Consider the following 22,290-nt stretch of genomic DNA (forward strand, 5'->3'; position numbering starts at 1 on the left):
ATTGGAAACTCACTAAAACATATAATAATAGCAAAGCATCTATGGAGCACCTACTGCATACTGGAGATGCCCTACTGAGTGCGGGACCCCATGGCCTTCAGCGTCACTCCCGTGGGGAGAGGTGCGAGGCACAGAGGGAAACTGAGGCCGGGGATGGCGGAGGCGCCCCGTCTGGTCCGTGCTCCGTTCCGCTCCGCGCTGATCCGCGCCGCGTTTTGCGCGGCTCCGGGTTTGGGCGCTGGGGGCGGAGGTGGCGGAGCCGCGAGTCGCAGCGGCGGCGGCGGCGGCGGCGGAGATGCGGCCCCGGCCCGGACACCGCGCTGCGCCCCCGCGGGAGCCGCCCGCGCGTGGGAGCCCGGGCTGAGGCGCTGCGGAGCCGAGCCGGGCAGGTGCTCGGCCTGCGCTGCGAGGTGAGTGCGGGGACGGACGCGGGGACAGACGTGGGGACGGACGCGGGGACGCACCTTGGACAGATGCAAGGGGGACAGATGCAGCGGGGACATATGCGGGGACGGACGCGGGGACGGACGCGGGGACAGATGCGGAGGCAGATGCGCCGGGGACGCACACACCGGGCACGCACAGGCCGCGGGCGCCTCGTGCAGCGACACTAGCCGGGGGGCCCCCCGCGTGCGGTCGCCGCTCCAGCGCCCTGGGCGGGGCTAACGGGCTGCGCAGCGGGCGGGGATTGCAGCCAAGGCCGGGGCTCGTCGCGCCAGGGCAGCGACGGTGGCTTTGAATTGTTGGGGCGACGACCTGCGAGTGGGGGTGGGGGAGGGGGCGGGACACACAGCCGCGACCTCCCGTGGGTCCCCACGCGGCCCGGTGCACCGGCTGCGCCCGGAGCTCTCCGGTCCCCTCCGGCAGCGCAGCTGGAGTGGGGGGGAACACAGGCCGCGGCCAACGCCCCCGCTGCAGCGCGGCCCGGAGGGGGGCGGCCAAGGCCCCCCAAAGCCCGACAATGGGACAAAGGAGCGTCTCTGGCAGCCGCGCGGGGTGGGTGCCACCGTGGCCCCCCGGCCGACCGCGGCGCTGATTGGTCCCTGGGGCGGGGGTCACGTGCCGCATCCTGCTCTCCACCGCCGACTTTGGGGCGCCTCCCCAGAGCCGCTGCCAGGCCGAACCCCCACCCGGGCCTCAGATGGCGAATTCTAGGCCTGCGACATCCCTGAGGTCGGGAGGGACTCGTGGATCCCAGTTCCTCTCCGCTAGGAGTCTGTCACCCCCGCCTGAGGTCAGTGTCACCCCCGCCTGAGGTCTGTTCTGTGTCACCAACGCCTGAGGTCTCCGTGTGCCCCCCCCCCCGGGTCTGTGTGCCTGCCCCGCGCCAGGTCTGTGTCACTGAGGTTCCCAAGTCGCTGTCACTCTGCCTGAGGTTCGTGTGTTCCCCCACCCGAGATCTGTGTCTCCCCCCCCCCCCAGGTCTCTGTCCCCCGCCTGAGCTCTGTGTAGTCTCTCCCCCAGGTCTCTGTCACCTGCCTGAGGTCTGTGGCACCCACCTCCAGGTTGTTTTCTTTTAGCCGCCAGACACCCCTACCCCAAGCTGAGTGTAACCGAGTTGGGAAGCCCAATATTGCAGCCCAGCAAGCTCTGGGCTGGAGGAGGCCCTGGGGGACAGAATGGCCGGAGGGACTGGACAGTCTGCTACTGCTTAGTTCTCTGTCTCGGGCCCAGGACTCGGGAATTCTGGCAGATTTTCAGGGTGCACGATTGCTTTCAGGTTATTGAGAGGTTAGAGGCGGGGAGGGCCCCGGTTCAAGGCCTGGACCTGGGAGAGAGAGCCTGATGCGTCTGGCCTGCTGGCTGGGGTGGAGGGATGGGGGTCATTGCTCCCTGCTGGGGAGTCTCGGGCTGAGTAGATGGCAGCCTGGGGGCCAAGAAGAAGTGGGGAAACCGAGGCACTGAGTGACAGCTGGTACTGCCTAGTGTTGTGAGGCCATGGGTTCCACGGCAAGTGAGGGAGTCCGCTCTTTCCGTCCACTGGAAACCGAGCGCTCTCGCGTCCCTGTCTCTTCCGAGGTGGCCCTGGATGTCTAGGGCCCTGGCGGGAAGTCGGTTGGAACTTTTAGCTTCGCTGTATGTCCTGGGGCAGGAGGTCAGTCTCTGTGCACCCTCCTCACGACCGGCTCTGCCGGCTTCTTCCTCCGCCGCGTGTCCTGGGGTCTCAGGTCCTCTGGGGCTTCCAGCCCTCCCCCGTCAGTCTGTCTGTCTGTCTGTGGCAGAGGGCAGGCAGGCAGCTGCCCTTGGAAGAGGTGACGTCAGCCTGCGGACAGGTGAGCCAGACCGAAAGGTGACCGGCGGCGCCTCCAGGGAAGGCGAGTGTCCCGAGCTGACCCTGGGTGTGGCCCTGGAGGGGCAGCTGGGAGCTTTGAGCTGGGGAGTGGGAGGACTTCCCAGGGCGCCTGAACTTTCTGAAGTGGGAGCTTCACTCCCGGGGCCACGAGGAGCCAGGGGGATTATAAAGAAACGGGAGACATGGCGAGATCTCAGAGCCGCTGGGAGCCGAGGTGTCGACGCGCGGCTGCTCCTTCGCGGAGGGCCATGGTGGGTGGGTGACTCTTAGCTCAGGTGAGATGCAGGCCAGGACGTCTGAAGCCTACATTTCCCAGGATGCACTTGGCTCAGCCCCAAGAAACTTCCTGGATGCTTTCAAAAGCCCTAAGGGGGACTATGGGCTTCTAGGGGGACCTTGAGTGATCAGGGAAGTCATTCAGTCCGTCAATAGACATTCCCAGTGGCCTCTGTGTGCTGTGGTCTGTGTCTTGCACAGAGAGCTTGTCTATTTGTTCCTCAGAACTCTTCCAGACCACGGGAGGGGAAACCGAGGCAGATCCTGGCTCACTCCGCTGTGTACAGTTGGAGCTTGGAGTGGAGGGAGCAACTGAAGCTAGGGAAAATTGGATTCTGAGCTGTGGCTCAGGGAAGGCACATGGAGAAGGGGCCTTGCAGCTAGGGCAGTGAGGGATGTGTAGAAGTTGGTCATGTATTTTCTGATAGTTACACTAGAGGCAGCAGAGATTCCCTTCCCCGGATGTGGCCCTCAGCCCCGAGGCAGCACTTAGATCAAACCTGCCCCCTCAGAGCCTCAGTTTCTCCACATATAAAACAAAGCCAATGGCCAGAGCAAAGGCCTGGGGCAGGGGGCAGGGCCATGCAAAGCCCCGGGGCAGTGGTCCAGGCTGTACAAGGGCCCGAGTTGCAGGATGCAGCCTGGGGTGATGGAGAGGCCCGGGTCTCTGGGGCAGAGGGAGAGAAGAGCAGAGCAGATGTCACAGGGCTGCAGGGAGTATGGGCGCTGGGGGTCCCATAAGCTGGGGACGTCTTCACCCCTAGGTGGGTCCTCATGGGCAGTAGTTGTGGCCACTTCCTGGCTGTGCCAGCTCCGGCTCCTCCCCATTCTGGGCTTTAGTCTTCTCACCCGTGAAGGTGGAAAGTCCAGGCAGCCGCTACGCCAGAGACTGAGGTAGATGTCCTCTGATACACTACCCCAGGGCTCTGAACACAGTAGGTGCTCCATAAGTGTTTGTGTAGACCCCCTTCAGAGGGTCTGACTCCCAGGTGCTGGGAAGACCCAAAGCTTGGGGTGCTGCGGTCCTGCCCAGTCCATGGTCCTGAGGTCACATGCACGGTGACCCCAGCTTTGACTTCCACCATGGGCTGTCACGTGGGGCCCCTGGTCCACTCTGACCCCAGGGTCTTCCGCAGGGACCTGTTTCTGCCTGTCTTCCTCATCTCCTGTTCCCAACAGTCCTTGCAAGGCCCTGGCGCCTGTCACCCTGCATATCCCCGGTGTGCGTCAGGGTGGGCTCGCAGGTCCCCGGAGGACAAGGTCCCCTCACTCAGCTCTCTGCCCCACTAACCACTGGGGTGGTGCTGTGTGACTTAGGCCAAGTGGTGCAACCTCTCTGAGCTCTGGGGTTTCCTTGTATCCCAGGGATGGTATGGGCATGACGTGGGTTCACACCTGTGGGGAGCTTGCACGTCATTTATTGACTACTTTCTGTATACCCGCTGAAGTGCCAACGCCTGGGCATGTATGACATGGGTCACGGCTGTATCCTTGACTGTGCTGGTATACCGTCAGTGCTCAGAAAGTCTGGAGCGAGCAAGCCGGGCGGTGGTGGCGCACGCCTTTAATCCCAGCACTCGGGAGGCAGAGGCAGGCGGATCTCTGTGAGTTCGAGGCCAGCCTGGTCTACAGAGTGAGATCCAGGACAGGTGCAAGGCTACACAGAGAAACCCTGTCTTGAAAAAAAAAAAAAAGTCTGGAGTGAGCATGCCTTTGCCAGAGCGCTTTTCTCAGGGCATTGATTCACCTGGTATTTATTGAGTGACTACTGTATGCTGGCTTTGTGTTTTGGGGACACAGCAGTGACTGCTTCCCAGAGGAAGTTCAGACGTTCTTAAAGCTAAGCCACCATTGTGCAACACTCGTATACACTTCAATAACTGACTGGGGATGGGTGCAGGGACATCACACTTCTCACTTGTGGGTGGGGAAACTGAGGCCCCAGTACTGAGGAGTCAGGAAGGTGGGGGTCGAGCTGAGTGGGGCGAGGCTGAGTCCCTTCCCTGCCTTTGCCAAGCGGGACGCAAGGCAGCTGGGGGAGCTGTAAGGGGAGCTAGTAACCGGACCAGGCCAGCTCGGGCTGCTGACCGTCACCTGATCCCCCTGGGGATGCCAGCGCCACTGCGGAACCCAGGAGGCAGGAGGAGGAGGCAGGGGGATTGCTGTCAGCCGAGGGTCTGTGTCCCTGTGGAATTCACAGAGGCCCAGGGAGGTCGCAGCCGGGGTCACAGCCAGGTGAGGGGCAGAGCCTAGAGAGCCCGGCTGTGACTTGCTTGGTGGCCATGAGGAGTTGGGGGGCAGGAAGGTGGGGGACACTTCTAGCACCCCAGCACCCCTGAAATCAATAAGGACTGAAGGTAGAACTTGCTTATGGAGGTGCAGGGGTGGGGTGGTGGGGTAAGGAGGTGGGGGTGGGGTGAGTGTGGGGTGGAGGTGGTTTTGGGGGATGGGGTGAGTGTGAGGGATGGGGGTGAGGGTGGGGGATTTAGGGGTGGGGTGGTGGGGCAAGGGTGGGGGTTGGGATGGGAGGTGAGGAGTTTGGGGTGGGAGTGGGCCCTGGCACTGGGCATCAGGCTAAGGCCGCCGGTCAGCCGTGGACCTGGACCATTGTACAACAGCCACCAACCGGGGGATGTTCTGCCCCCGGGGTCAAGTGCGACATCTGGGACCTTTACAGCTGTCTTGGAGGCAGAGCCCCAGGAAGTGACTGTCCTTGGCCTCTGGCGGGGTCTGTCCATCCTGCAAGCTGGGTCTCAGTTTCCTCACACAGCCAGTGAGGTTGGGCTGTCACATGAACCAGAGTCCCTGGAAGCCATGTGGGGGAGGTACTCAGGCAGGTGCTGAGGGTGGAGGTGCACCCAGGGACACGTGTGAACACACGTGTGGGTGGCCACACACACAGGGACAGGTTCGGTGTTGGGGTGACTGTGGGTGTGTGTCAGGGGACTGGGAGACACTGAGGTGGGCAGGGTGCAGCTTTCAGTGGTAATCATGCATTCACACACAGCAAGCGACTATTGAGCGCCAAAGGTATGCCTTGCTGTGGAGAGCCATGTGGGCACCTAGGGGTGTCAGCCTGTGCAAAGACCCTGCAGGACAGAGCGCAGTTGGAGAAGCTGGGGGGGGGGGGTACAGAGAGGGAGGAGGGGAGGGGGTGGACCCGGGCTGAGGGCCTGGAGGAGATAGGCCCATGGTGTCCTTCATCCCTGTGTGCTGGAGAACTTCATGGATGAGTGGAACATGTGTTACAAGTGTGGGTGACCCTGAGTTGAGGCAGGGTGGAGAGGGAGCGTGAAAGGGTGCCCTGGACGGCGTGGAGGGGCTTTGGGGTGCAAGGAGGCTGCAGCGTGTCTGAGAAGGGTTGGAACCCCAGGTTCAAATAGTGTCGCCTGAAGACCCAGATTTAGGGATCAGGGGTGGATCTCAGGGAGGTTGAGGCCAGCCTGGTCTACATAGTAAGAACCAATCAAAAAAAAAAAAAAAAAAAAAAAAAAAAAAAGAGCCGGGCGGTGGTGGTGCACGCCTTTAATCCCAGCACTCGGGAGGCAGAGCCAGGCGGATCTCTGTGAGTTCGAGGCCAGCCTGGTCTCCAAAGCGAGTTCCAGGAAAGGCGCAAAGCTACACAGAGAAACCCTGTCTCGAAAAACCAAAAAAAAAAAAGATTTATGTTTAATATTCCACCTTATTTTGTTGGGCAGGGGCTCTTGTTGAACCCAGAGCTCCCCAATGAGGCTCCTGTGGTTATGTCCTGATATAACTCTGATCAGACCGAGAATCCCCAGTGAGGGTCTGGGGGCGTGGTCAGGGTGGAGCCCCACCCAGAATCCTCCAATGAGGGGCTGAGGTAATAGCAGGGTCAAGGTGGCCCCAGTGCTCAGGTCAGTCTCCTGGAATCTGGGGTCATGGGGCGGGTACAGGCGAGCAGCGCAGGGGAGGAGCCCTGTAGGAAGCTCATAAGGAAGTAGGCTCATGTCCGAGGACACACGTCCTCTGAGTCACAAATCCTGGAAGCTGGGGTCAGGCAGAGGAAGCCGCGCAAGGTCTTCCTGTTTTTGGCCCTGACCGTTAGAGCCCTGTGTTCTGGGGCTGATGTTCCCTTCATCGCCCCCACCTACTGGGGCTCCAGATCCCCAAGACACAAGGTCAGGGGAGGGCTGGGGGACGTCTCTGCTGCCTGGATGGGGAAACTGAGGCCCAGAGCTTGCTGGAGATTGATGAAGCTGCTGAGAGTCCCATGTGGAGATGTCTGAGACCTGGACTGCACCCCTTTCTGGTAGGGAGGTGCTGCCCTGCCCTGGGGTCCCCAGTTTTGGAGGGCTGGGGTCCCATGTGTGAACTCACCTACCTTAGGATTCCTCAGTTATGGATGAGAGCAGGAAGAAGCGCCCAAGGGGACAGGAAGTCAAGCCCACCAGGGACTCTAGGCCATGTCATGTGGGATGTTCTGTGACTCCATCGCTTATGTTGTGGTTTATAAAACGCCATGGGCTTTTAATTCTCTTATGTTTTGTTCAGCCTTTGCATTTAAAATCCTGTCCCTCTTTGTTTTAATTTTGTGGCCATTGGTTTTATCGTGGAGTCTTGTTATGTAGCCCAGGCTGGCCTAGACCTAATGATGCTCCTGTCTCAGCCTCTCCAGGGCTGAGATGACAGGCCTGTGCCACGACGCCAGGCTCTAAGGCTTTTTGCGTTTTAATTTGAATGATTTTTTTTAAAATGCTTTTTGAGATTGGATTTTTAAGCACATGTTTTAAGATAATATCCATTGTTGTAATTCTCGTGATTAATTTTTAATTACCTAATGCATTTTCGTTTGCAGCTATTTCCTGAGACTTTTACTCACATGTGGTCGTAAAGTCGCTTGTTAATTAAACAACGTCTGAGCGTCGTTATTATTATCAATGTTATTGTTGCATTTATTCTGGGAGGAAGGGAGGGGCTCCTGCGCCCCCTGCCGGCTGCTGGTGGAACTGCAGGCCGCGCCACAACGCACTCCTACCTTGCAGGTGTCACCTGTGGCCACCTGGTCCTCGCCATGCCGACCCCTCGAGCGCCCCCTCCCCGCCCGGCCCTGCTGCTGCTCCTGCTGCTGCTCCTGGGGGTCGCTCACGGCCTCTTCCCGGAAGAACCACCCCCACTCAGCGTGGCCCCGAGGGACTGTGAGTCTGGGAAGTCCATGGGTGGGAGCGTCGGGGTCCCAGGTGGGCGGGACCTTATTTCCAAGCTCATCCTCCTTCCACACCCTCCCCTAGACCTGAGCCATTACCCCGTGTTCGTGGGCAGCGGGCCTGGTCGTCTGACCCCTGCGGAGGGTGCTGAGGACCTCAACATCCAGCGGGTGCTACGTGTTAACAGGACACTGTTCATCGGGGACAGGTGTGCAAATGTTGGGGAGCCCATGGGAGCACATTTGAGGGGTGCATGATGGGCCTGTTACTCTGCTGGAATGTGTGACCTGTGGTACTGAATGCTAAGTTTTCAAGGGTGCTGAACTGAGTTGTAAGGCTATTGAGCACTGAGTTTAAGGGTGCTGAATGCTGGGTGGTTTCATTTGTTTCTTTGTTCGAGATAGGGTTTGTGTAGTCCTGGCTGTCCTGGAACTCACTCTGTAGACTAGGCTGTCCCCGAACTCACAGAGACCTGTCTGCCTCTGCCTCTTGGGTACTGGGACTAAAGGTGTGCCACCATGCCCGGCTTCCATTTTACTTTGTGCTTGTATTTGTGCGGCGTGTGTGACGGTGTGTATGCAAAGGTGGACGGATGCAGAGTTCAACCTGTGGGAGGTGGTCTCTTCCCCCTTCACGTGGGGCCTAGGGGTTGCACTTCCAGGTTCAGGCTTTGCGCCTGTGCTTTGTTTTTGTTTTTTGTTTTTTTCTGAGACAAGGTTTCTCTGTGTAGCCCTGGCTGTCCTGGAGCTCACTCTGTAGACCAGGCTGGCCTCGAACTCGCAGAGATCCTCTTGCTTGAAGCCTGAGTTTTAAGGGCATTGGATACTGCATGGTTAGAGCCTAGAGTTGGCTTGGGTGTATGACTGTTGGGACCCTGTCTGGGCACAATTTACTGAGTGCCTAGAGAGGGTGATAGAGGGGACTCAAAAGAGGACTTGGGGCTGGAACCATGGAAGGTTGGCGTGACAGGCTGCAGGTAAAGGCGTGGACTCGGGGCTCATAGGCGCCCCCTGGTGGCAGCTTCTCAAGGCCAGGTTGGCACCGAGGCCTGGATGTGTCCATGCTGTCAGAGTTCGAGGACCAGGTGGCAGCATGCGGGGGGTGGGGTGGGGTGGGGTGGGGGCGGGCGGGGTTTGGGATAGATTTCAAAGGCAGAAACCAGAAATGGGGCCAGGAACAGTGTGGGTGCCGGATGGGCCTCACGTTTTCTGTGGTAGGACTGAAGGTGGTGGGGGTCCCGCAATCTCACGGACCATGCTTTCCCTGTAGAGACAACCTATACCAGGTAGAACTGGAACCGTCCACATCCACAGAGCTGCGGTACCAGAGGGTGAGGACGGCGTGCGGTACCGGGGTGACTGGGCGGATAGGAGGGATCTGAGGGGTGCTGGGGACCACACTCCCCTCACCCCGCTTTCTTTGTGACGGTAGAAGCTGACCTGGCGTTCCAATCCCAGTGACATCGATGTGTGTCGGATGAAGGGCAAGCAAGAGGTTAGAGGAACCTGGCCCTGTCCAGGCCTGGCCTGTCCCACCCTCCCTGGTCGCATGCCTAGTCCCCAAGCTTCCCTGGCCAGGCTCAGGGTAATTCTTCCCATCGCAGAGGAGGCGCCCCACCTTGTTATGGTTACATTGAAAGTGGGATGTGTCAGTTGCCGAATCCAATCTACCCAGGACACGCCGGACCTCCTTGAACCCCTGCGGGTAGCCCCATCCCTTAGGCCGGCCTTGGCGAAGCTCCCAGCCCAAGCCCTGTGTACAGGGACCAGGCAACGCCCACCCTCCATGACTCCCGCCTCCCTCCCCACCCCAGGGCGAGTGTCGGAACTTCGTCAAGGTGCTCTTGCTGCGTGACGAGTCCACGCTCTTCGTGTGCGGCTCCAATGCGTTCAATCCCATCTGCGCCAATTACAGTGTGAGTCTCAGCCCTTCCGAGCCCCTGAGGGTCTGCTCCTCCCTCCATCTGCCCAGGACTTCCTCCCAGCCACACACACCCCTGTGCTAGGGCTTGCCAGGCTTTCCCCCTTTTCTTGCAAGACTGACTATGATAGATTTGGGCCCATTCACAGGCCAGGAAACTGAGGCCCAGAGAAGTTAATTGACTGGCTAGAGTCACACAGCAGTGCAGGGTGAAGCTAGGGGTTTGTCTGGAGTGGAGGAGTGGGGAAGCCTGGAACTGCCAGGCAGGGTGAGATCCATTGCTCAGACTCTGTCCTCCATGCAGATGGACACGCTGCAACCCCTCGGGGACAACATCAGTGGCATGGCCCGCTGCCCCTACGACCCCAAGCATGCCAATGTCGCCCTCTTCTCAGGTGAGCAATTCCTGCTGTTGACCCATCCAGCCCCAAGAAAGGCATTTTCCATTCCTAAAATCTCGGAGGCAGGTGGGAAATGGGCAGACTTGGTCAGGGTCAGGATGGTGGCTAGGCTGAGCCCGGATGAAGAAATTCAGCCTGGGATCAAGGTTCAGCTGGATTTAGACTCTCCTGTATTGGGACTCAGCCTGGGATCCAGGCTCAACCAGTCCTGGGATCATGATGGGTTCCAGGCTCAACCTGGTGACAGGCCACAGTAGGCTGAGGTTCCAATGTTTTGCCCTGGCCCCCTCTGGGCCTTTTATTATTATTATTTATTGTTGTTGTTGTTTTTCAAGACAAGGTCTCTCTGTATAGCCTTGACTGTCCTGGGACTCACTCTGCAGACCAGGCTGTCCTCAAACTCAGAGATCTGTCTGCCTCTGCCTCCTGAGTGCTGAGATTCAGGGGTGTGCCACCACCACGCCTGGCTTTTCTCAGGGCCTTCTCAGTATAACTCCCCTGCCCCATCCACTTCCCTCACACCTTGCTCCTCTGTATGTTGTTGTTTTGTTTTTTCACTCTTTACTCCTTTGGGGGCCCACCACCCAGCTCCCAAATAAATCACACATGGAGGCTTGGCCTTAGCTTGGCTTGTTTCTTGCCAGCTTTTCATAACTTAAATTATCCCATCTACCTTTTGCCTCTGGGATTTTTCCTTTTCTTACTTCTGTAAATCTTACCTTCACTCTTACTCCATGGCTGGCTGTGTGGCTGTGTGGCTGTGTGGCTGTGTGGCTGTGTGGCTGGCCCCTTCTTTTCTTCCTCCTTGATCTTCTTGCTCCTTTTTATCCTCTCTGCCTGGCAGCCCCACCTATCCTTTCTCCTGCCTTGCTATTTGCTGTTCAGCTCTTTATTAGGCCATCAGGTGTTTTAAACAGGCAAAGTGACACAGCTTCACAGAGTTAAACAAATGCAACATAAAGGAATGCAACACATCTTTGCGTCATTGAACAAATGTTCCTGAGCATGAACAAATGTAACACACCTTAAAATAATATTCTCCGCCCCCCCCCCCCCCCCCCCCCCCCCCCCCCGTATCTAGATGGGATGCTCTTCACAGCCACGGTGACTGACTTCCTAGCTATCGACGCTGTCATCTACCGCAGCCTCGGGGACCGGCCCACCCTGCGCACAGTAAAGCATGACTCCAAGTGGTTTAAAGGTGAGACCCATTTGAGCAGAGTGTAAACCTTGTAGATGTGACATCTACCCAACATCTCCCAACAAAGTAAGAGTCCCAGGGAAGATCAGGAGCGGAGACACTGGAATCTGCCGATCTTCTCAAAGATGAAACTAGATGGAAGATTTTGATGTAGAGCATGCTGGGAGTATGCGGCTGGAAGGACAGGACACTCGGGAGCCTAGCTCTCCACCACATAGGGAGGAAGATATCTTAAAAGAGCACAGATTGGCTTGGGGAGTGTGGACACAGTGGTTTTTTGAGTTACGACCCCATTCACCCAAAAAGAGTCAAACTGAACGCAGTCATTTTGGCTAAGTAGTCACTCTAAGTCCCCTCTTCATGGTAAAAGGCACGGCTCACAGTATGCTCTGATGACATTCTGTGCCCCAGAGGCTAAGGCTGGTCCCAACGCTCTCTCCACAGAGCCATACTTCGTGCATGCGGTGGAGTGGGGAAGCCATGTCTACTTCTTCTTCCGGGAAATCGCCATGGAGTTTAACTACCTGGAAAAGGTGACAGAACTGCCCCGGGATGCCTGGGCAGGGGACACTGAGCTGAGAAGCTCACATCGGGGAAGGTGGACAGGCGTTCTAATCCATGGAATCCACCTGGGTCAGAGGGGCCAGCCTTTCCATGGTGTCCCCTCCAGCAAGGGCTGTGTCTCTGAGGCTGAAGACATTTAAGGAGTAACTGTGGAGTTTGAAAACTTTGGAGACGTTGGTATCATGTGGCCCCGCAGCTCCTGCTGCCATCCATCCCTCCACACTGTGTCTGTCTCACTGACACAACCATAAACCAAACTATTCTTCAGCCCTTCACAGAAGCATTAACCTGAGTCTGCTACAACCCCCCATCCACCAGCCATCTACCATACACACAGCCATCCACCCGGTATCTGTCATTCCATCCATCCACCCATTAACCCATCCACCCATCCATCCACAAATTCATCCACCCACAATCCATCCACCCATCCATCCACAAATTCATCCACCCACAATCCATCCATCCATCTATCCACAAATTCATCTACCCACAATCCATCCATCCATCCACCCACCCACCCACTACCCATCCATCCACCCACCCACCTACCCACCCATCCATCCATCCATCCACCCATCCATCCATCCATCCACCCATCCACCCACCACCCATCCATCCATCCATCCATCCACCCATCCACCCACCCACCACCCATCTACCACCCACCCATCCATCCACCCACCCACCCACCCATCCACCCACCCACTCATCCACCTACCCATCCATCCATCCATCCACCCATCTACCACCCACCCATCCATCCACCCACCCACCACCCACCCACCACCCACCCATCCATTTATCTCCTGCATTGTCACCTGCGCCATCTGTATCCCTGGTGCTGGCGTCCCACATGCTGTGGATATCAGGTTTCCTCTAGTCCTTTGTAACAGAGGTCCCCTCTGCCCTGCATGGCTCGCAGCAGCCCTTTCTACACCATGCTGACTCAGGTTGTTCTTGATGCCTGACGCTTGTCCAGGTGGTGGTATCCCGAGTGGCCCGTGTGTGCAAGAATGATGTGGGCGGCTCCCCACGGGTACTGGAGAAGCAGTGGACCTCCTTCCTGAAGGCCCGGCTCAACTGCTCCGTGCCTGGGGACTCCCACTTCTACTTCAACGTACTGCAGGCTGTGACAGGTGTGGTGAGCCTGGGTGGCCGGCCGGTGATCCTCGCTGTCTTCTCAACCCCCAGCAACAGGTCAGCCAGCACCAGCGGGTGCCCACTGTGGGTGTTTGGTGAGCAGAATCCAGGGTTCACACATTCACTCAGCAAACATTCTCTGAGTCCTGTGTTAGGTGACATTGGTCCCAGGAGACCACCGTGCCAAGCTGGGGCCAAGGAACCAAAGAGACACCCCGGAGTCCTGTCGTCCTATGGGACATGGCAGGGAGGGCTCCTGAAGAAGGGACACTGGGGGTGGGGAAGAGGGGACAGGAAATAGGAAGGTTCAGAGGCTGTGTGCTGGTCGGAGGAAGGAGGTTCATGTGTCAGGTGTGGAGGGAACCAGTGGGATCAAGGAATATGCTAGAATTATGGAGGATCACACATGAAGCAAGGCCTGGACTTGGGTCTGAGAGCACAAGAGAGCCAAAGGCAAATGAGGACCAATGGAGAGAGGTCAGGAAGCGTGGCCTCTGGGGGACGAGACATCCAGGCAAACCATGCTGGGAACTGAACACATGCGAAGGCCTCGGGGCGGAGGGCCTCGGGGAGGCTGGGCCTCGGGGACGCTGGGCCTCGGGGACGCTGGGCCTCGGGGGCGCTGCGGCGGCCCACCCCTGCTGCGGCGGCCCACCTGGGGGTGTTCTGGAGGTCGAGTGGGTTGTGTTGCTCACGCGGGAAGAGGGACAGAGGACCGGGGCAGCACAGGACCCAGAGGTGGCACCACCCCATCTGGCTCAGCAGTGTCTCTCGCCTCCTTGCCAGCATCCCCGGCTCAGCCGTCTGCGCCTTCGACATGAACCAAGTGGCTGCCGTGTTTGAAGGCCGCTTCCGAGAGCAGAAGTCCCCTGAGTCCATCTGGACGCCGGTGCCTGAAGACCAAGTGCCACGGCCCAGGTGACAGCAGCGTCCATCTTCACAGGGGCCCAAGGAGCGTCCTGCTCCTACAGTGGAGGGCTTAGGGGAGCTCAGCTCAGCTCAGCGTGTTGGATGAGGAGATGATGGGGTGGGGGTGGGGTGCGGGGGGGGGGGGCCGAGAGAAGCTTGTGGAGGAAGCAACACCAGAGGGCTGCTGGGAAGGACCAGGTCTTAGCCAACAACCTTCATGTGTTGAGGGATAAGCCAGGCAGAGGGCAAATGTGTGTGCAAAGGCCCTGGGGCAGAGCGAGAGGCCTGTATGAGGCCCCGGGGCAAATCAGATCAGGATGAGCGGAGGTCCTGAAGCTCTAATGAGTTTAGTGGGTTGAAGTCAGAGTGGGGAAACCCTCAGAGTAGGGAGCCATTCAAGCCGGGCCCCAAGTGCCCTGCATCCCCCCCTGACTCCCCTTCTATCTTCCTCCAGGCCCGGGAGCTGCGCAGCACCCGGCATGCAGTACAATGCATCCAGTGCCCTGCCAGATGAGATCCTCAACTTCGTGAAGACCCACCCACTGATGGATGAGGCGGTACCTTCCCTGGGCCATGCGCCCTGGATCGTGAGGACTCTGATGCGGTCAGTGCTGGGGATGGCACTGTGGGAGGGGGATGGGTCGCCATCAAGGGCCTTCATTTATTGAGGGATATGCTGGGCAAGAGCAGCTCATGCAAAGGCCCTGGGGTAGGGAACAGGGGGCACAGTCTATGCGAAGGGCCGAGGCAGGACATAGCATGACTTCTTGGTGTCGTGTGCATCAGTGTGTAACGGTCAGTGTGTACTTGTGTAACTACTCCTGTATCCCACAATTTAGGGGATGCATGATACCTGGGGTGGGAGGCCTGCAGGGCTTCAGGGCCAACCTGACTTCCAACTCTATCTTGTGTGCCAGGCACCAGCTCACCCGAGTGGCTGTGGATGTGGGTGCGGGCCCATGGGGCAATCAGACAATAGTCTTCCTTGGCTCCGAGGTGGGCACCATCCTCAAATTCCTTGTGAGGCCCAATGCCAGTGTCTCAGGGACCACCGGGCCCAGCATCTTCCTGGAGGAGTTTGAGACCTACCGGCCTGACAGGTCTGAGGATGAGCAGGGGGGTGGGAGTGGCTGGCTGAACGAAGGGGTGGGCACACCAGCCTCACCCATTACCCTGTGTGCCCAGGTGTGGACGATCCGGCAGTGGTGGTGAGTGGGGGCAGCGACTGCTGAGCCTGGAACTGGACACAGCCTCAGGTGGCCTGCTGGCGGCCTTCCCCCGCTGCGTGGTCCGTGTGCCCGTTGCCCGCTGCCAGCTGTACTCGGGGTGCATGAAGTGAGTGCCCCCCGCAAGGCTGGCACAGGGTAGGAGACAAGGGCAGAGAGGAGAGCCAGATGTCATTGAAAAGCTTTGGCTCACGGAGAGGCGGACTGGGCAGCCGACACAGCTGTGCAAGGGCCCTGGGGCGGGATGGAGCAGTGGGCAGGCTGGGTGGAGGCCGCAGGGAGGACGGACTGTGTGGGTTCAGACTCCAGCCCAGCCTTGTGTGAAGAAAGGGAGAGGAAGTAGCCCTGGTCTCCAAGACTCACTCTGAGTCGACCACAGCTATGGTGACCAGAAGCCACAGGGCCCAGGTCCCCTAAGTGGCTGTTACATACTCTATCCTAGGAACTGTATCGGCAGCCAGGATCCGTACTGCGGGTGGGCCCCCGACGGTTCCTGCATCTTCCTCAGACCAGGAACCAGGTACGGGGAAGGGGGACATGTGGGGCGCGTGTCTGAGGACCCACAGTCCGCGTTCCCCCTTCCTGTGCCGTGCTGGGTACAAAGGCTTCTCTGCTAAGTCTACTTCTGTTCCCTTCCCCACCTCAGTGTCACGTTTGAGCAAGATGTGTCCGGGGCCAGCACCTCGGGCTTAGGGGATTGCTCAGGTAAGCTGGGAAAGGGATTCCCTTGTGTGTTGTGACACAAGCCAGGGACACTGAGTCCTGGGGGTGAGGGAGGTGGGAGCTCATGGAAGGCTGTGGGCAGAGACAGTGACTCAGTGCTCACGGGCGCCCTCTGGTGGCTGCTGAAGGGAAGGGTAAAAATGAGATCCGCCTGATTGGGAGGTAAGGGAAAGATACTGATTCCAGAAAAAAAAAACACGGACATGGGGCATGGCTCAGACGTACAGCTCATGCCTGGGGGCGTGGTCGGCGTGGAGCCACATCCTAGAACCCTCAGTGACGGACTGGGGGCGTGGTCGGGGCTCTGTGCCTATCTACCGCAGACAGTCCGGCTTTCAGGGCGAGACCACACTGCCACCTTCTGTCCCCAGGACTCTTACGTGCCAGCCTCTCGGATGAGCGCGCAGGGCTGGTGTCAGTGAACCTGCTGGTGACGTCCTCGGTGGCGGCGTTCGTGGTGGGCGCCGTGGTGTCTGGCTTCAGCGTGGGCTGGTTCGTGGGTCTCCGCGAGCGGCGGGAGCTGGCCCGGCGCAAGGACAAGGAGGCCATCCTGGCGCACGGCGGCGGCGAGGCAGTGCTGAGTGTGAGCCGGCTGGGCGAGCGCAGGGGAACCGGGCCCGGGGGCCGTGGAGGAGCCGGCGGCCCCGGGGGTCCCCCGGAGGCCCTGTTAGCTCCGCTCATGCAGAACGGCTGGACGAAGGCGGCACTGCTGCATGGTGGCCCTCACGACCTGGACTCGGGGCTGCTGCCCACCCCTGAGCAGACGCCGCTGCCCCAGAAGCGCTTGCCCACGCCACACCCGCACGCCCACGCCCTGGGGCCGCGAGCCTGGGACCACAGCCACGCGCTGCTGTCGGCCTCGGCCTCCACCTCCCTACTGCTGCTGGCGCCGGCCCGCGCCCCTGAGCAGCCCCCGGTGCCGGCAGAGCCGGGCCCCGACGGTCGCCTCTGCGCCCCCAGACCCGGCCGGGCTTCGCACCCCGGCGACTTCCCGCTCACGCCCCATGCCAGCCCGGACCGCCGGCGGGTGGTGTCCGCACCCACGGGCCCTTTGGACCCATCGGCGGGCGATGGCCTGCCTGGGCCGTGGAGCCCACCCGCGACCAGCAGCCTGCGGAGGCCGGGTCCCCACGGGCCCCCAGCAGCAGCCCTGAGGCGCACGCACACGTTCAACAGCGGCGAGGCCCGGCCCGGGGGTCACCGTACCCGCCGCCACCCACCCGCGGACTCTGCGCACCTACTGCCCTGCGGGGTGGGCGAGCGGACTGCACCTCCGGTACCCTAGGCTGGGTGGACGCCTCGACGGTGCCAACCACAGCGACCAGGGGCCCGAGCCCAGGTTACCAGGCCCCGCCAGCTCCGAGTGGGGCGCGTCTGTCCCCCACCCACGCGCGTGGGGGTCCCCTCGCCACAGGGAAGCACAAGAGCCCCCTCCATCTCGGAGGATTCAGGACACGAAGCCCCGGGGTGGGCGGGAGGAGGCCGACCTTTGACCTTCGCATAGACTTTGACTTTTTGTTTATTTTGAGTTTTTTTTTTTTTCTAAGAAATTGCACAGCCCCGTTCTTGGGGTGGCAGCCGGGGTGGGGGGTGAGGACGTGGGGTGAGGGGAGGCAGAGCTGCAAACATGAGCCTTCCCTCCTCAACTCATCCTCCGCAGAAGGGACCCCCTCCCCAGTCCCGGGCCCCTGTGTGTGTGGGTGTGTCTGTGTGCATGGCCTGTTCGTGTGCAAGGGCCCGGGACAGAAATGTGTGTGTGCGTGTGTGTGAGACAGGGCCGCCGTGGGTGTGCGTGCGTGCGACTCAGAATGTGGGTGGAGGCGCCCTCAGAGACCCTGGCGTTGGCTGAGCCAATGGTGGGACTTCTGGAGAGAAGCCCGGGGGAGGGGGCCTCCGAGGTGCCGGTTTGGAGTTCGAATCCTGCTTCTGCAGAGGGGACCTGGGGTCCAGGCTGGGAGATGGGGGGACCTGCTTCTAAAGGGCTTGTGGGGGTCTTGGGGGGGTGGAGGTGGGCAGACCCCCCTGTAAATACAGCCCTGGGGTGGTCAGAGGAGGCCCATGCCACCCGTCCCCCCCTTGTGACGTCCCCTCTTTGACCGCCAGCTGACCGTGCATGCCACGTGGCCAGCTGAGTCCAGGACTCTCTCCCCAGCCCTATCCCCGTCAATAAAACTCTGTTTACATCCACCGGCCCCTTCGACTCTGGGTCAGCTCTGTTTTCCTGGGGTGACTGGGAACACTTGGGGGACAGAGTCTGCTCTTAGTCATGCTCACAGGCAAATGGGGATTTAGCCTCTCAGAGTCCAGGATGGGAGGAGAGGTCAGGGAGAAGTGTGAAGACCTAGGAAGATTTAATAACACTGAGGAACTCACTAGGTGCTGGAGAGATGGTTCAGTGGGCAGAACACTTCCCACATAAGCATGAGGACCTAAGTTTGAATCCCTTAGCACTCAGAAAAACCTGGGTGTGGTGGTGAGCACCTGTAATTCTAGAGCTCGGAGGCCAAGACAGGAAGATCCCTGGAGTTCTCAAGCCTGTCAGCCTAGCCTAACCAGTGAGAGGCCCTGTCTCAATGAACAAGGCGGAGAGCTACTGAGGAAGACAGGCAGCATCGACCTGTGGCCTCTGCAAGTGTGTGTGCATGTGATATGGCCAAAGTTGTCTTCAAAGGCAAATTCATAGCCTCAAAATGCATTTCACTATTGTAGTTTTTGTTGTTGTTTGACAAAAGTCTCACTATAGAGCTCAGGCTGACGTCAAAGTGGAAGAGATCCTCTTGCCTCCATATGCCAACCCCAGAGTGCTGTGATGACACTCGACCACATTGTGTCTTCACAACAGACACCTGCATACATTTCACACTCATTAGTAGATCTCTGGAAGATTGAGTTCAGCTGTGCAGGTGGGGAACCTGAGTCCCAGAGAACCTAAGCCACCTGCTTCGGTTCATTGTGCGGGAGCTCAGATGTAGAACCAAGCACTGTCCCTTGCTCATTACCTTAAAGGAAAGCTACTTGAGCAAAGAAAGAAAACACAGCATGTCAGCTATTTGAGGCCACAGAGTTTCCCCAATGCTCTTTCTGCTGTTCCCTGTCCCTGGCTCAAAGAGCAGCCAGGTGCTGGGTCACATTGCAACCTCAGTCCCCGAATCCTGGGAGGGGAGAGGTGGGGACTCCGCTCTGGAGACACTGTGTGGGACCAATCCCCATACCAGGAAGCTAAAGCTGAAGAAATGCTGTCCGGGAAGGGGTGGGCAGGAAGCAGTGGCCACTGCCAGGAAAGGGTGTAGTAATGCTGACCCGTCCCCAGGCTCTTTCCTGCTTTGCAGAGTTGAGGTGGGGACTCTATAAAGCCACCTGCCTGGGGCCACAGGGACAGACACAGAGAGAAAAGAGAAGAGCGGCCATGGCCTCTTGGCGGCGAGGGAGGTAGGTCTCCCCCCCCCCCCCCGCGGGCAGGCCTGGAGCCAGGCCAGGCAGAACCATGGGGACATTGGTCTGACCCACTGAGGTTGCCAGGGACAGATGCAGACCTGCAGGCTGTTACTGCAGACACAGGCCCCCAGAGGCCCCATGAGCAGGCATGGGGGAGGGGCCTGCTAAGGCCCAAGGCCACAGTCACCACTGCTGTAGAGAAGCTCCAGAGCTCCCAGGGTTGTGCTCAGGACTTAACCAGACCTGACTGCATCCTGAGTTCTCCCCGAGTACCCAGCGGTGACCGCTCAACCCAAACCAGAGCTGGACAGAGAAAGGAGGAGCCCAGTGCGGGAGCTTCTGCCCTCCTGAGGACAGCACAGAAGAGTTAGTGAAAGCCTGGCATTGTGACTGGGGCTTTGCAGGATGAACAGGAGTCCACTGACTCTCCCTTTCAATCACATAACTAGGGAGATAGGAATAGACCCAAGATACAAACCAAATTAGAAGTAACTAGCTAGTTGGGCTGGGAATAATTAATAACTGGTAAGCTTTTAGAGCTGGCAGCAGGGGAGGAAGTGTGTAGGTGTCAGACCCAGGAACTCAAGCATCATAGAGGTGAGATTTGCTGTGGGACAGAGGCTGCTTCTGGAAGCTGAGGGGAGGCAGTAGGTGAGAATAAAAATAGTGTAACTGCGGCTTTGCAGGATGAATAGGAGTTCACTGGCTCTGCCACTCACCTACCCAGCTAAGAGGACAAAAACAGACTCAGGAAACAAACCATGAGGCTCATATCGTCCCAGTCCAGGGTGGTGGCCATGGGGAGGAAGGGAATGTATTTTCACCATAGTTCCCTGACCGCAGCCCCCAGGACCTCAACAGCAGGTGCCTCCCCAGAATCCTGCTCCTCCTGGCCCTCTTGGTGACTTCAGCCGAGGGCATCGCGTTCAGCCTCAAGGAATGCCTGGTACTGCCGTCGGCTGAAGGCAGCACCGTCTCCTGCCACCGTGCCACCGAGTTCCCCAGTCCCCTCCCGGCTGACACTGTCCATCTGTCGGTGGAATTCTCCAACCTGACGCAGCTGCCCGTCTCCGCCCTGCGAGCTTGTCCTCGCCTGCGGGAGCTGCACCTCTCCAGCAACCGCCTGCAGGCGCTGGCCCCGGGGCTTCTGGCGCCCGTGCCCGGGCTGCGCGTCCTGGACCTGACCCACAACGAGCTCCGCGGCTTGCCCCCGGGGCTCTTCCTCTCCTCGGCCGCCCTGCGCACCCTGGTCCTGCGCGACAACCGGCTGCAGGCCGCGAGCGCGCGGTGGCTGTGGGGCCTGCGCGCCCTGGGCCACCTGGACCTGGCGGGGAACCGGCTGCGTACACTGCCCCCCAGGCTCCTCACCGGCCTGCGCGCCCTAAGCACCCTGGACCTTGGGCACAACCTGCTGGAAACGCTGCCCTCAGACCTCCTTCGGGGCCCGAGGCGGCTGCAGCGGCTGCACTTGGAAGGGAACCGGCTGCGGAGGCTGGGGGATGGCCTGCTCGCTCCCCAGCCATTTCTGCGTGTCCTGTTCCTGAGCGACAACCGGCTGGCCGCAGTGGCGGCCGGCGCCTTCAGGGGCCTCCGGCAGCTGGACATGCTGGATCTGTCCAACAATTCTCTGTCCAGCACGCCCCCCGGCCTCTGGGCGTCGCTGGGGAGGCCGGCCCGCGACATGCAGGACGGCTTCGACGTGTCGCACAACCCCTGGGTCTGCGACAAGGACCTGCGGGACCTGTGCCGCTGGGTGCACGCCAACAGACACAAGATGTTCTCACAGAACGACACGCGCTGTGCGGGTCCCGAGGCCCTGAGGGGACGGCTGCTGCTGGACGTGGCGGAGCTGGGGTCCCTGTAGGATGGCGACTGGGGTGCGGGCTCCCCATTCCCTCTGACAGGGGGCGGGGACTGTGGTTTTCTGACCCCCTCCGGGCTCCTCGCCGCCAGCACTCTCCCTCTGCCGCACCCCAGGCCACCCTGTTAGGGGGTCACCAAAGCAGTTAGTAAAACGGCTCCTAGGCTGACTGAGCAACTCAGCGTTCACGCGGTTCCTTGTTGTTTTACATTTATTTTTGTGCTCATACCCTCAGAGAGAGAGGGAGAAGGAGAGGGAGAGGGGGAGGGGGAGGGAAGAGGGGGGAGAGGGGGAGAGAGGGAGAGGGAGAGGGAGAGGGAGAGGGAGGAGGAGGAGAGGGAGAGGGAGGAGAGGGAGAGGGAGGAGAGGGAGAGGGAGGAGAGGGAGAGGGAGGAGAGGGAGAGGGAGAGGCTCCGTTCACAGTCCACAATGTAGCGGCTGGGGATTCGGACTCAGGTCTTCAGGCTCGCATGGCAAGCCCTTTATTGACAGCCTGCTCTCCAGACCCTTCTCACTGTAGCCTAGGCTGTCCCGGAACTCTCTCTGTAGCCCAGGCTGGCCCTGAACTCACAGAGATCCGCCTGGCTCTGCCTCCCGAGTGCTGGGATTAAAGGCCTGCGCCACCACCGCCCGGCTTTTTTTGTAGACAAGGTCTCATGTAGCCCAGGCTGGCCTCAAACTTGCTAGGTAGCCTAGGATGATCTGAGCTCATGATTCTCCTGCCTCTGCCTCCTGGCACGGGGGTGACAGGCATGTAACACCGCAAGATCGGGTTTCTCAGCCCAGTCCTGCAGAGGAAGCTGAGGAGAGTGGGTTAAGCCTGGGGCTTCCGTTTGCTGATCTGTAAAATGGGGTCGGAGCTGACAGGATCCGCTGCTCTTAAACAGCAGACATGGCCGTGGCAGAAGAGCTGCAGCCTGGGTTCGAGTCCCAGCACCCACATGATGGCTCACCGTCACCTGTCACTCCAGCCACAGGCGGCTGTCGCCCTCTCTGGCTTCCGTGGTGCACAGAAAGAGAGACGGACATACAGACAAAACACCTGCACACACAAATAATAATAATAATAATAATAATAATAATAATAATAATAATAATAATAATAATAAAGCAGGCCGGGTGGGTCTCAGGGGACAGAATTCCCTAGCACTACGGCTCTGGGTCCCCCAG

At 59.5% G+C, this 22,290-nt stretch overlaps 2 protein-coding genes across 3 annotated transcripts; both read left to right on the forward strand.

The window, feature by feature from the left end:
- Nucleotides 1-285: 285 nt before the first annotated feature.
- Sema6b (semaphorin 6B) lies at nucleotides 286-18,016 on the forward strand. Of its 2 annotated transcripts, none has more exons than XM_052746888.1 (17): nucleotides 286-410; nucleotides 7,576-7,728; nucleotides 7,822-7,945; nucleotides 9,007-9,067; nucleotides 9,169-9,231; nucleotides 9,551-9,652; nucleotides 9,962-10,052; nucleotides 11,140-11,259; nucleotides 11,704-11,792; nucleotides 12,806-13,023; nucleotides 13,753-13,884; nucleotides 14,330-14,479; nucleotides 14,793-14,975; nucleotides 15,061-15,210; nucleotides 15,544-15,621; nucleotides 15,748-15,806; nucleotides 16,196-18,016. In XM_052746888.1, exons 2-17 carry the CDS (start codon nucleotides 7,605-7,607, stop codon nucleotides 17,107-17,109), a joined length of 2,658 nt encoding a protein of 885 aa, XP_052602848.1. In that variant the 5' UTR covers nucleotides 286-410; nucleotides 7,576-7,604; the 3' UTR covers nucleotides 17,110-18,016. The 2 variants fall into 2 exon arrangements, with proteins under 2 accessions (XP_052602848.1, XP_052602849.1); XM_052746889.1 differs by lacking the exon at nucleotides 286-410 and adding an exon at nucleotides 1,118-1,234.
- On the forward strand, nucleotides 17,633-21,272 carry Lrg1 (leucine rich alpha-2-glycoprotein 1). Its single transcript, XM_052745646.1, has 2 exons — nucleotides 17,633-17,728; nucleotides 20,089-21,272. Exons 1-2 carry the CDS (start codon nucleotides 17,633-17,635, stop codon nucleotides 21,121-21,123), a joined length of 1,131 nt encoding a protein of 376 aa, XP_052601606.1. The 3' UTR covers nucleotides 21,124-21,272.
- Nucleotides 21,273-22,290: the final 1,018 nt, after the last annotated feature.

This window comes from Peromyscus californicus, unplaced genomic scaffold (genome assembly GCF_007827085.1).
Source record: "Peromyscus californicus insignis strain IS unplaced genomic scaffold, ASM782708v3 Scaffold_1__1_contigs__length_55948999, whole genome shotgun sequence".
NCBI classification, from domain to species: domain Eukaryota; kingdom Metazoa; phylum Chordata; class Mammalia; order Rodentia; family Cricetidae; genus Peromyscus; species Peromyscus californicus.